Raw genomic sequence first — 12,573 nt, forward strand, 5'->3', positions numbered from 1 at the left:
ATGTGACACATCGCGGACATGCGCTCAGTCCATTACATATTCTTTGTATTGCACTCCGTTTCTTTGCAAACGGGAGCTTTCTGTACAATATTGGTGACGCTGAGCACGTTTCCAAGGCTACCGTCTGTCGGGCAGTCAGGAATGTTACAGTTGCACTGAAACGTCTCCTGCACTCGTTTGTGGTGTTCCCCGGTCATAGACCCACAAGATTTATCAAAGAGGGATTCCACAAAATTGCAGGTATCAGGATGACCAAAACTTAATTTATGATGTGGTGATACTTGGACTACTACATAAATTTTACATTTATTTTCACGGTTCCCAGGCGTGATTGGCTGTATAGATGGCACTATGTAGCATTTCAAACTAACAAATTATTTCATTATAGTAATGGATGCTAATTTGTGTTCTCTGCACTGTGAAGATCATATGTGATGCTGCCAACATTATCACAAATGTGGAAGCCAAGTGGCCAGGCTCTGTCCATGACTCACAAATATTCCGTGAATGTACACTGAGCACAAAATTTGGACATGGTGAGTTGAAAATACTTTAAAATATATAAAGACCAATTGCTACAGGGACATTTGAACTGAAGTGTATCCTTCTGTCTTAGGAGAGTTCACTGGCTACTTGCTTGGTGATAGGGGGTATCCATGTTTACCCTATTTGCTTACCCCTTACCCTGACCCTGAACCGGGCCCACAGCAGCGATATAATCTGGCTAATTGCAGGACAAGAGCCAGAATTGAAATGACTATCGGAATGCTTAAGGCCCAGTTCCAGTGCCTGCAAAGACTCAGGGTCACCCCAGAAAGGGCATGTGACATTATTGTGGCATGTGTGATTCTTCACAACATTGCCACAATTAGAGGAGAACACTGTCCTTCTGAACCAAACATCAGCAGTGATCCAAACCATGAACATCCTGACCCTCCCACGGACATACAAGATGGAAGCGCAGTCAGAGACACCATATGTCACAATCATTTCTTTTGACCCATCACCTCAACATGTTGAAAGACGAATAAACAGATTTTCTGTTCAACTGGCTTTATTGGTCGCCTGTATTTCCTGTACACAAAGTATTAAAAGATGTAAACCTCATAAAGTGTCTCTGTTGCTTCCTCCTCTGTAACAGCTGTCAATGTTTCTTCATTATTTTCCTGCAGTAAAGAAATAAACAACATTGCTGTTCTACTGTAACCTCATATAATCTGTGGAGTATTACTCACAACTGCATGTTGGTCTGGCTCAACAGGAGGCTGCACCAGATGCAGTACACCACCACCATCAACTGATAGAATATGAGGTTTATACAGGTCACTTATAACTTACAAGGGACCAAATGGCAATTAACAAACATATAGCACTCAGCTTACACTTTATTGTCATTATGCTCTCAAAGACAACCAAGACTGAGGGAAGGCAAAATCAGTCGGAAAATTACTTCACTACAAACAAATTCATTATGGTGAAGAGTTTATCAAATGAATGAGCAGCACTGCAGAGGTGACTGTGAAGAAAGGATGTATGCACATCATGTATTATTTAGAATTTACCCCCTATGTAGGCACTTGTGTCTTGCGGGGTTATTGACTCAGAGGATGTCCCCACAGAGATGCCTTCAGCCACAGGGCGCCCACTGTTTTGGCTGAGGGCCAACTGCTCAGCCTCTGTGAGTGGTGGTGGTGGAGGACCCCCACCTGTTTTTCGGGCCTCCGCTTTTTTTCTGTTGGCTATAACGGGTCACATTTGAGCATACAGAGTAAGCAAATATGTACTTGTAATGTGCTCAGATAATTTCAATAAGTGCTTACAGAAAGACAATTAATGTAGCCTCTAACTGCAATCGATTTACATCGGACAAACAGACCAAGCACTATGGCTCATAATACAATTACACCTTACCTGTTTGGACTATATTTTTATATTTCATTTTTACTTGCTGCCAGGAACGTTTGGGGCCTGTTGGGTTGCACCTGCGCTCACATCACATCACAACATAAAATGTATAAAATAACAAATAAAATAACATATGATAAAATAACGTGTTAAATGGGTGGAAATCCCTAGATCAATGTTTATATTAACACTCACGCATTGACTCTGTCGGCTTTGTTTTGCCATGCATGCTCCCTTTCTTTTGCAGCTGAGGCTGTGTTACCTTTTTTTCTGCAAAATTTGCATGTTATCGGCATATGCTGCCATTAGAATTTCGGCCTCAAGCGCTGTAAAATACATTGACCGCGCCTTCTTTCCCTCCGTCTCCATGGTGACTCGCTTACTCTGTGCTCCGCTTATCAGGGCTTTATGTATCCTCGTGCGCGCGCTTAACTTGGGGTTAAAGCAACTCTGCGTTGATTGAACTAATTGTTATCAGCCTTTCTGAAACCGAATATTCCGAGTTGGACAGTTCGGGGTTACTCAACCCTGAGTATCGTTTTTCACTCTGAGTTTTCTAAACCGGCTTCCTGAAATAGGGCCCAGAAGTTGACAAGAATGGAAGTTGAATGAAAACACCGGAAGTTGAATGAAGACAACAGAATTAGAATGACAAGAACGGAATTAGAATGAAAACAACAGAATTTGAATGAAAAAACAGAATTAGAGTGACAAGAACGGAATTTGAATGAAAACACCAGGGCCCTATTTCAGGAAGCCGGTTTAGTGGAAAAACTGAGTAAGTATACCCTGAGTTAACGAAAACTCTGGGTTTTCGGTTTCACAAAGCGAGTTCAGCTGAAGCCTGAGTGAGTCACTATGACGACACACGCTGTGAAGCTAACCTGCCCCCTAGCAGGTTTACTACAACTAACCCTGACTGTCCCCGCCTCTTTGTCGGAAACCTGACAGTAGGAAGTGTCAGACATGGCGTGCCACTTCCTTGAAGAGCCAGTAGATCGTGAAGCCCAAATTCTCCGCAGAGCTCTCCGCCGGGAGAGAGTGATCAGAGCGCGTTTGGACATTTTATCATTTCCTGATGATTTTCTGTGCGAACGTTACTGTTTCTCAGCACAATCTCTAAGTTATTTGGATAACATCCTCAGGCCATATATTACGCATGTGACACATCGCGGACATGCTCTCAGTTCATTACATATTATTTGTATTGCACTTCGGTTTCTTGCAAACGGGAGCTTTCTGTATAATATTGGTGACGCTGAGCACGTTTCCAAGGCTACCGTCTGTCGGGCAGTCAGGAATGTTACAGTTGCACTGAAACGTCTCCTGTACTCGTTTGTGGTGTTCCCCGGTCATAGACCTACAAGATTCATCAAAGAGGGATGCCACAAAATTGCAGGTAGCAGGATGAACAAAACTTAATGTATGATGTGGTGATACTTGGACTACTACTTAAATTGTACATTTGTTCTCACGGTTCCCAGGCGTGATTGGCTGTATAGATGGCACTCACATTCCAATCATTGCTCCTTCAGTAAATGAAGGAGACTATGTGAACAGGAAGTCTTTCCACAGCATTAATGTGCAGGTACATAGTTCCCTGTAGCATTTCAAACTAACAAATCATTTCATTATAGTAATGGATGCTAATTTGTGTTCTCTGCACTGTGAAGATCATATGTGATGCTGCCAACATTATCACAAATGTGGAAGCCAAGTGGCCAGGCTCTGTCCATGACTCACAAATATTCCGTGAATGTACACTGAGCACAAAATTTGGACATGGTGAGTTGAGAATACTTTAAAATATATAAAGACCAATTGCTTCAGGGACATTTGAACTGAAGTGTATCCTTCTGTCTTAGGAGAGTTCACTGGCTACTTGCTTGGTGATAGGGGGTATCCATGTTTACCCTATTTGCTTACCCCTTACCCTGACCCTGAACCGGGCCCACAGCAGCGATATAATCTGGCTACTTACAGGACAAGAGCCAGAATTGAAATGACTATCGGAATGCTTAAGGCCCGGTTCCAGTGCCTGCAAAGACTCAGGGTCACCCCAGAAAGGGCATGTGACATTATTGTGGCATGTGTGATTCTTCACAACATTGCCACAATTAGAGGAGAACACTGTCCTTCTGAACCAAACATCAGCAGTGATCCAAACCATGAACATCCTGACCCTCCCACAGACATACAAGATGGAAGCGCAGTCAGAGACACCATATGTCACAATCATTTCTTTTGACCCATCACCTCAACATGTTGAAAGAAGAATAAACAGATTTTTTGTTCAACTGGCTTTATTGGTCGCCTGTATTTCCTGTACACAAAGTATTAAAAGATGTAAACCTCATAAAGTGCCTCTGTTGCTTCCTCCTCTATAACAGCTGTCAATGTTTCTTCATTATTTTCCTGCAGTAAAGAAATTAACAACATTGCTGTTCTACTGTAAACTCATATAATCTGTGGAGTATTACTCACAACTGCATGTTGGTCTGGCTCAACAGGAGGCTGCACCAGATGCAGTACACCATCACCATCAACTGATAGAATATGAGGTTTATACAGGTCACTTATAACTTACAAGGGACCAAATGGCAATTAACAATGATACCAATCACCTTACACTTCATTGTCATTATGCTCTCAAAGACAACCAAGACTGAGGGAAGGCAAAATCAGTCGGAAAATTACTTCACTACAAAATAATCCATTATGGTAAAGAGTTTATCAAATGAATGAGTGGCACTGCAAAGGTGACTGTGAAGAACGGATGTATGCACATCATGTATTATTTAGAATTTACCCCTTATGTCGGCACTTGTGTCTTGCGGGGTTATTGACTCAGAGGATGTCCCCGCAGAGATGCCTTCGGCCACAGGGCGCCCACTGTTTTGGCTGAGGGCCAACTGCTCAGCCTCTGTGAGTGGTGGTGGTGGAGGACCCCCACCTGTTTTTCGGGCCTCCGCTTTTTTCTGTTGGCTATAACGGGCCACATTTGAGCATACAGAGTAAGCAAATATGTACTTGTAATGTGCTCAGATAATTTCAATAAGTGCTTACAGAGGGGAAATTAATGTAGCCTCTAACTGCAATTGATTTACATGGGACAAACAGACCAAGCACTATGGCTCATAATACAATTACACCTCACCTGTTTGGACTATATTTTTATATTTCATTTTTACTTGCTGCCAGGAACGTTTGGGGCCTGTTGGGTTGCACCTGCGCTCACATCACGAAATCAAATGTATAAAATGAAAAATAAAATAAAATAAAATAACGTGTTAAATGGGTGGAAATCCCTCGATCAATGTTTAAATTAACACTCACGCATTGACTCTGTCGGCTATGTTTTGCCATGCATGCTCCCTTTCTTTTGCAGCTGAGGCTGTGTTACTTTTTTTCCGCAAAATTTGCATGTTATCGGCATATGCTGCCATCAGAATTTCGGCCTCAAGCGCTGTAAAATACATTGACCGCGCCTTCTTTCCCTCCGTCTCCATGGTGACTCGCTTATTCTGTGCTCCACTAATCAGGGCTTTATGTATCCTCGTGCGCGCACTTAACTTGGGGTTAAAGCAACTCCGCGTTGACTGAACTAATTGTTATCAGCCTTTCTGAAACCGAATATTCCGAGTTGGACAGTTCGGGGTTACTAAACCCTGAGTATCGTTTTTCACTCTGAGTTTTCAAAACCGGCTTCCTGAAATAGGGCCCAGGGCCCTGTTTCAGGAAGCCGGTTTGGAAAACTCAGAGTGAAAAACGACACTCACGGTTGAGTAACCCCGAACTGTCCAACTCGGAATATTCCGTTTCAGAAAGGCTGATAACAATTAGTTCAATCAAGGCGGAGTTGCTTTAACCCCAAGTGAAGCGCGCGGACGAGGATACATAAAGCCCTGATAAGCGGAGCACAGATTAAGCGAGTCACCATGGAGACGGAGGGAAAGAAGGCGCGGGCGACGTATTTCACAGCGCTCGAGGCGGAAATTCTGATGGCAGCATATGCCGACAGCATGCACATCATGCAGAAAAAAAGCAACACAGCCGCAGCTGCAAAGGAAAGGGAGCATGCATGGCAAAACATAGCCGACAGAGTCAATGCGTGAGTGGTAATGTAAACATTGATCGAGGGATTTCCACCCATTTAACACGTTATTTTATCATATGTTATTTTATTTGTTATTTTATACATTTTATTTTGTGATGTGATGTGAGCGCAGGTGCAACCCAACAGGCCCCAAACGTACCTGGCAGCAAGTAAAAATGAAATACAAGAACATAGTCCAAACAGGTGAGGTGTAATTGTATCATGAGCCATAGTGCTTGGTCTGTGTGTCCTATGTAGATCAATTGCAGTTAGAGGCCACAGTAATTTCCCCTCTGTGAGCACTTATTGAAACTATCTGAGCACATTACAAGTACATACTTGCTTACTCTGTATGCTCAAATGTGTGCTGTCACAGCCAACAGAAAAAAAGCGGAGGCCCGGAAAACAGGTGGGGGTCCTCCACCACCACCACTCACAGAGGCTGAGCAGTTGGCCCTCAGCCAAAACAGTGGGCGCCCTGTGGCTGAAGGCATCTCTGCGGGGACATCCTCTGAGTCAATAACCCCGCAAGACACAAGTGCCTACATAAGGGGTAAATCCAAAACAATACATGGCGTGCACACATCCATTCTGCACAGTCACCATGACCAAAATGAACTATGTCGCAGTGCAGTTACTGTCCTACTGACAGAGAATGACAGTCATCAAACAGTTAGGTGAATAGACAACACTGAGACACTTGGAAACTGTTAACGTGCTGCACGGGTGAGGGCCCAGGGAGAGACTCACACACACCGAGCTGCAGTGGTACGTCTTTATTATGTGCATAGCGGTGTCCGTTAATTTTGCATACGTGTGTGTGTGTTAACCCCCCACAGGGTGAGCTCCCTGTTCCCAGAGACAGAGCGAGTAGTACATTCCGTACCCTCCCCAATGAGTGTAACATATGAACATATACCTCAATGCAACATAGAGCCCATAAAGGCGTTCCCACCCTGACACCTACTGATTTTGCCTTCCCTCAGTGTCGGTTGTCTCCGAGAGCATACTGACAATGAGGTGTATGGTGATTGGTATGTCTGGTAATTGCCATTTGCGCCCACATAAGTCATGAGTGACCTGTATGAACCCCATATTCCCCCAGTTGACGGTGATGGTGTACTGCATCTGGTGCAGCCCCCTGTTGAGCCAGACCGACATGCAGTTGTGAGTACTCGTAATACTCCACAGACTACATGTGTCAACAGTGGAACAGCAATGTTGTTAAATGTCTCCACCACAGGCACATGATGACGACACAGTGACAGCTGCTACAGAGGAGGCCGCATCAGTGCCACACTATGAGGTATACAGTGTACAGTGGAAAATATAACAACTGACTACAATGTGGCACTATGATGACACCATGGACCTACTATGTCCCCGGCAGAGTGATGCTGCAAATGAGGAGGAAGAGGGTCCAGCCACTCCTACAACGAAGCTTTCCGCAGTGGGTTGTCCAGCACACATTCACAACCAACCTAAGTAGGCATGTACTATGGATGCCAATGCTATGTCCTTTGTTGCAATAGCTCCCTGTGAAGCAGCTGTATAGAACATATCTGGCCAGGAAGATAAGAAAGTGCGACATGGAAATGGTGCACCTCCAGCTGCAGATCCAAAAGTCGAAGCTGGAGATTGTACTGCTGGAACAACAGTTAAGGGTGGGTGGAGTGATCATAGATGGACGAATCATGTCAGTGTTCGTACAACATACTAATATTCGCATTTATTCATTGTGCACAGGACATACAGGGTGACCAATAAAACAAGTTGACCACAGTATCTGTGTATTTGTCTCGTGACATGTTGGGTTGCCGGGTCACAGGAAATGGTTGTGGCATATGGTGTCTCTGACTGCTCGCCCATCCTGTACGTTCGTGGGTGGGTCAGGATGTCCATCATGTGGATCACTGCTGTCGTCTGGTTCAGCTGGACACTGTTCACCTCTAATCGTGGCAATGTTGTGTAGGATCACACATGCCACAATGATGTCACATGCCCTTTCTGGGGTGACTCTGAGTCCACGAAGGCACTGGAACCGGGCCTTGAGCATTCCGATGGTCATCTCAACTCTGGCCCGTGTCCTGCAATGGGCCAGATTATAACGCTGCTGTGGGCCCGGTTCAGGGTCAGGGTAAGGGGTGAGCAAATAGGGTAGACATGGGTACCCCCTATCACCGAGCAGGTGGCCAGTGAACTCTCCTAGGACAGAAGAATACATGTCAGTGCAAACGTCCCTGTGGCAATTGGTCTCTGTATATTTCACAGTTACTTCGACCCACCATGTCCAAATCTGTTGCTCAGTGTACATTCTCGGAAGATCCGTGAGTCATGGACAGAGCCTGGCCACTTGGCTTCCACATTTGTGATGATGTTGGCAGCATCACATATGATCTACACAGTGCAGAGTACACATATTAGCATCCGTTACCATGATGCCATCACTTGTTGGTGTGAAATGCTACAGGGAATTATGTACCTGTACATTGATGCTGTGGAAAGACTTCCTGTTCACAAAGTCTCCTTCATTTGCTGAGGGTGCAATGATTGGGATGTGGGTGCCAGCTATACAGCCAATCACGCCTGGGAACCCTGTAAATTTATGTACCATTTAAGTAGTAGTTCAAGTATCACCACATCATACATTACGTTTAGGTCCTCCTGATACCTGCAATTTTGTGGAATCCCTCTTTGATGAATCTTGTGGGTCTGTGACCGGGGAACACCACAAACGAGTGCAGGAGACGTTTCAGTGCTACTGTGACATTCCTGACTGCCCGACAGACGGTAGCCTTGGAAACGTGCTCAGCGTCACCAATATTGTACAGAAAGCTCCCGTTTGCAAAGAAACGGAGTGCGGTACAAAGAATATGTAATGGACTGAGCGCATGTCCGCGATGTGTCACATGCGTAATATATGGCCTGAGGATGTTATCCAAATAACTTATTGATTGTGCTGAGAAACGGTAACGTTCGCACAGGAAATCATCAGGTAATGATAAGATGTCCAGACGCGCTCGAATCACTCTCTCCCGGCGGAGAGCTCTGCGGAGAATTTGGGCTTCGATATCTACCGGCTCTTCAAGGAAGGGACACGCCATGTCTGAGACTTCCTACTGTCAGGTTTCCGACAAAGGGGCGGAGACAGTCAGGGTTAGTTGTAGTAAACCTGCTAGGGGGCAGGTTAGCTTCACGGCGTGTGTCGTCATAGTGACTCACTCAGGCTGCAGCTGAACTCGCTTTGTGAAACCGAAAACCCAGAGTTTTCGTTAACTCAGGGTATACTTACTCAGTTTTTCCACTAAACCGGCTTCCTGAAACAGGGCCCAGAAGTTGAAAGAAAACAACAGAATTTGAAAGAAAACAACAGAATTAGAATGACAAGAATGGAAGTTGAATGAAAACACCGGAAGTTGAATGAAAACAACAGAATTAGAATTAAAACAACAAAATTTGAATGAAAACAAAAACATTTAAATGAAAAGAACTGGATTATAAAGAAAATAATGGATTTCGAACAAAAACCAAACGAATTTGAACGACAAGAACGGAATTTGAATGAAAACACAGGAATTTGAATGAAAACACAGGAATTTGAATGAAAACACAGGAATTTGAATGAAAACAATAGAATTAGAATGAAAACAATAGAATTAGAATGAAAAGAACTGAATTAGAAGGAAAATAACAGAATAAAAATGAAAAGAAATAAATTTGAATGAAAACAACAGAAGTAGAATGAAAACAACAGAAGTAGAATGAAAACAACAGAAGTAGAATGAAAACAACAGAATTTGAAAGAAAAAAAAAACAGAATTAGAATGACAAGAATGGAATTTGAATGAAAAGAACAGAATTAGTGTTACGTCCCCCCCACCATGGCGGAGGCAAAGGTAGGAAGGAGACAGCAACACTGGACAACCACAATCAATGAAGGAGGAAGACCACAGAACAGTTAAGTATCAGGCAGGATTTATTGGGTGCTTGCCTGGATAGTCAAATTTAACAACAGTAAAGAGGTGGGGGAGGAGGACTGGGCGGTTGATCCAAATCAAAGAAAGTAATAAAACAAAAAGAGGTCAGTAGCTTCCAGTAGTGATGGGACGTTCTGTATCGAGGCTTCGGAGCGTGTGTCGAGTAATGGAGGGGGCGTTTCCGCGAAGCGCGTATCGAGGCTTGCTTCATTTATGGGAGGAGCTGAAAATGATGACGTCCGAAGCCTCGCTGCCCGGCTGTACCACGTGACTGGTTCATGAAGCGGTTCGAACTTTGCCGCAAATAATCATTTTCCATACTGCCAGCATAAATATACACAGTATACTGCCATCACTACACTATAGGTGTTTTACACACTCCTTTTGTTGTTGACATTTACAGGCTGTGTGCAAAATGCCACACTCTTCAAATTTATGCCAGCTATTATTTTTACGTCCAGTAGGTGTCCTGCTAGAGCAAATGAAGCTTCATGAAGCTTCGCGTTGGGGTGAACCAATTGGATGAAAAGCTTCAGTGCTTCATGGGGCTTCATCTGCCCATCACTAGCTTCCAGGGCCTAGCCTAACTGAAAGAAAAATGCAAAACAAAAGGCCTACCTAGCTACTCGATAAAAGTCAGTGAAAACATACAAGGGTGGCATCAACCGCATAACCTAGTGTGACTAACAGAGTAAAATCTACAACCAGTGTATAGGGTACCCCGGCTTACCTGTCCAGCCTCCCACCACACACAACATAAAGATGCTTGTTCGCAAATGTTTGTCAAAGCAGAAGCCAGCAGCCACCAGCTGGCCAGGGAGCGGCTCATTTGTAGTGTTCCTTGGAGTGTGATTGGCCAACTGAGCCCAGTCCAGCCAATAGACACCTGCCAATCAACTTCGAACTGGCCAATCAGAGGAGGCCTGACGCCTGAAAGATGAATAGAACACAAAACAGAGTACAAAAGCAAAGCCACACCCCTTGGCACGTAACAATTAGAATGAAAAGATCAACATTTGAATGAAAAAACAGAATTAGAACGACAAGAATGGAAGTTGAATGAAAACACAGGAAGTTGAAAGAAAACAACACAATTTGAATGAAAACAACAGAATTAGAATGACAAGAACGGAATTTGAATGAAAAGAACTGGATTATAAGGAAAACCACGGCCTTTGAACGAAAACAACTGAATTAGAATGACAAGAACGGAATTTGAATGAAAAGAACTGGATTATAAGGAAAACCACGGCCTTTGAACGAAAACAACTGAATTAGAATGACAAGAACGGAATTTGAATGAAAACACAGGAATTTGAATGAAAACAACAGAATTAGAATGAAAACAACAGAATTAGAAGGAAAAGAAAAGAATTTGAAAGAAAAAAACAGAATTAGAATGACAAGAACGGAATTTGAATGAAAACACAGGAATTTGAATGAAAACAACAGGATTAGAAGGTAAACAACGGATTTCGGACGAAAACAACAAAATTAGAATGACAAGAACAGAATTAGAATGAAAAGAACTGATTTAGAACGAAAAGAACAAAATTTGAATGAAAATACAGTATTAGAAAAAAGAGAAAAGAACTTGAATGAGAAAAACAGAATTAGAATGACAAGAATGGAATTTGAATGAAAACACCGGAAGTTGAAAGTAAACAACAAAATTTGAATGAAAACAACGGAAGTTGAAAGAGAACAACGGAATTTGAATGAAAAGAACCGGATTAGAAGGAAAACAACAAAATTTGAATGAAAACAACAGAATTAGAAGGAAAACAACAGAATTTGAAACAAAACAACACAATTAGAAAGACAAGAACGGAATTTGAATGAAAAGAACTGGATTAGAAGGAAAACAACAAAATTTGAATGAAAACAACAGAATTAGAAGGAAAACCACGGCCTTTGAACGAAAACAACTGAATTAGAATGACAAGAACGGAATTTGAATGAAAACACAGGAATTTGAATGAAAACAACAGCATTAGAATGAAAACAACAGAATTAGAAGGAAAAGAAAAGAATTTGAAAGAAAAAAACAGAATTAGAATGACAAGAACGGAATTTGAATGAAAACACAGGAATTTGAATGAAAACAACAGGATTAGAAGGTAAACAACGGATTTCGGACGAAAACAACAAAATTAGAATGACAAGAACAGAATTAGAATGAAAAGAACTGATTTAGAACGAAAACAACAAAATTTGAATGAAAACAACGGAAGTTGAAAGAGAACAACGGAATTTGAATGAAAAGAACCGGATTAGAAGGAAAACAACAAAATTTGAATGAAAACAACAGAATTAGAAGGAAAACAACAGAATTTGAAACAAAACAACACAATTAGAAAGACAAGAACGGAATTTGAATGAAAAGAACTGGATTAGAAGGAAAACAACAAAATTTGAATGAAAACAACAGAATTAGAAGGAAAACAACAGAATTTGAAACAAAACAACAGAATTAGAAAGACAAGAACGGAATTTGAATGAAAAGAACTGGATTAGAAGGAAAACAACGGATTTTGAAAGAAAACAACAGAATTAGAATGACATAAACGGAATTTGAATGAAAAAACAATAATT

At 42.4% G+C, this 12,573-nt stretch overlaps 1 protein-coding gene and 1 long non-coding RNA gene across 2 annotated transcripts; both read left to right on the plus strand.

Moving 5' to 3' along the window:
• The first annotated feature begins 365 nt into the window (after positions 1 to 365).
• Positions 366 to 1,111, plus strand: LOC145420056 (uncharacterized). Its single transcript, XR_013901347.1, has 2 exons — positions 366 to 536; positions 617 to 1,111. It is a non-coding gene; the product is annotated as an uncharacterized LOC145420056 (long non-coding RNA).
• A 4,516-nt stretch (positions 1,112 to 5,627) lies between these two features.
• On the plus strand, positions 5,628 to 8,332 carry LOC145419937 (uncharacterized). The gene is made up of 9 exons (XM_080288405.1): positions 5,628 to 6,016; positions 6,135 to 6,205; positions 6,378 to 6,554; positions 7,107 to 7,168; positions 7,245 to 7,307; positions 7,392 to 7,451; positions 7,534 to 7,707; positions 7,974 to 8,138; positions 8,273 to 8,332. The coding sequence occupies exons 1-9, from the start codon at positions 5,844 to 5,846 to the stop codon at positions 8,330 to 8,332; spliced, it is 1,005 nt and encodes a 334-aa protein (XP_080144531.1). The 5' UTR covers positions 5,628 to 5,843.
• The last annotated feature ends 4,241 nt before the right edge of the window (positions 8,333 to 12,573 follow it).

Source organism: Astatotilapia calliptera, chromosome 14 (assembly GCF_964374335.1).
Source record: "Astatotilapia calliptera chromosome 14, fAstCal68.1, whole genome shotgun sequence".
NCBI classification, from domain to species: domain Eukaryota; kingdom Metazoa; phylum Chordata; class Actinopteri; order Cichliformes; family Cichlidae; genus Astatotilapia; species Astatotilapia calliptera.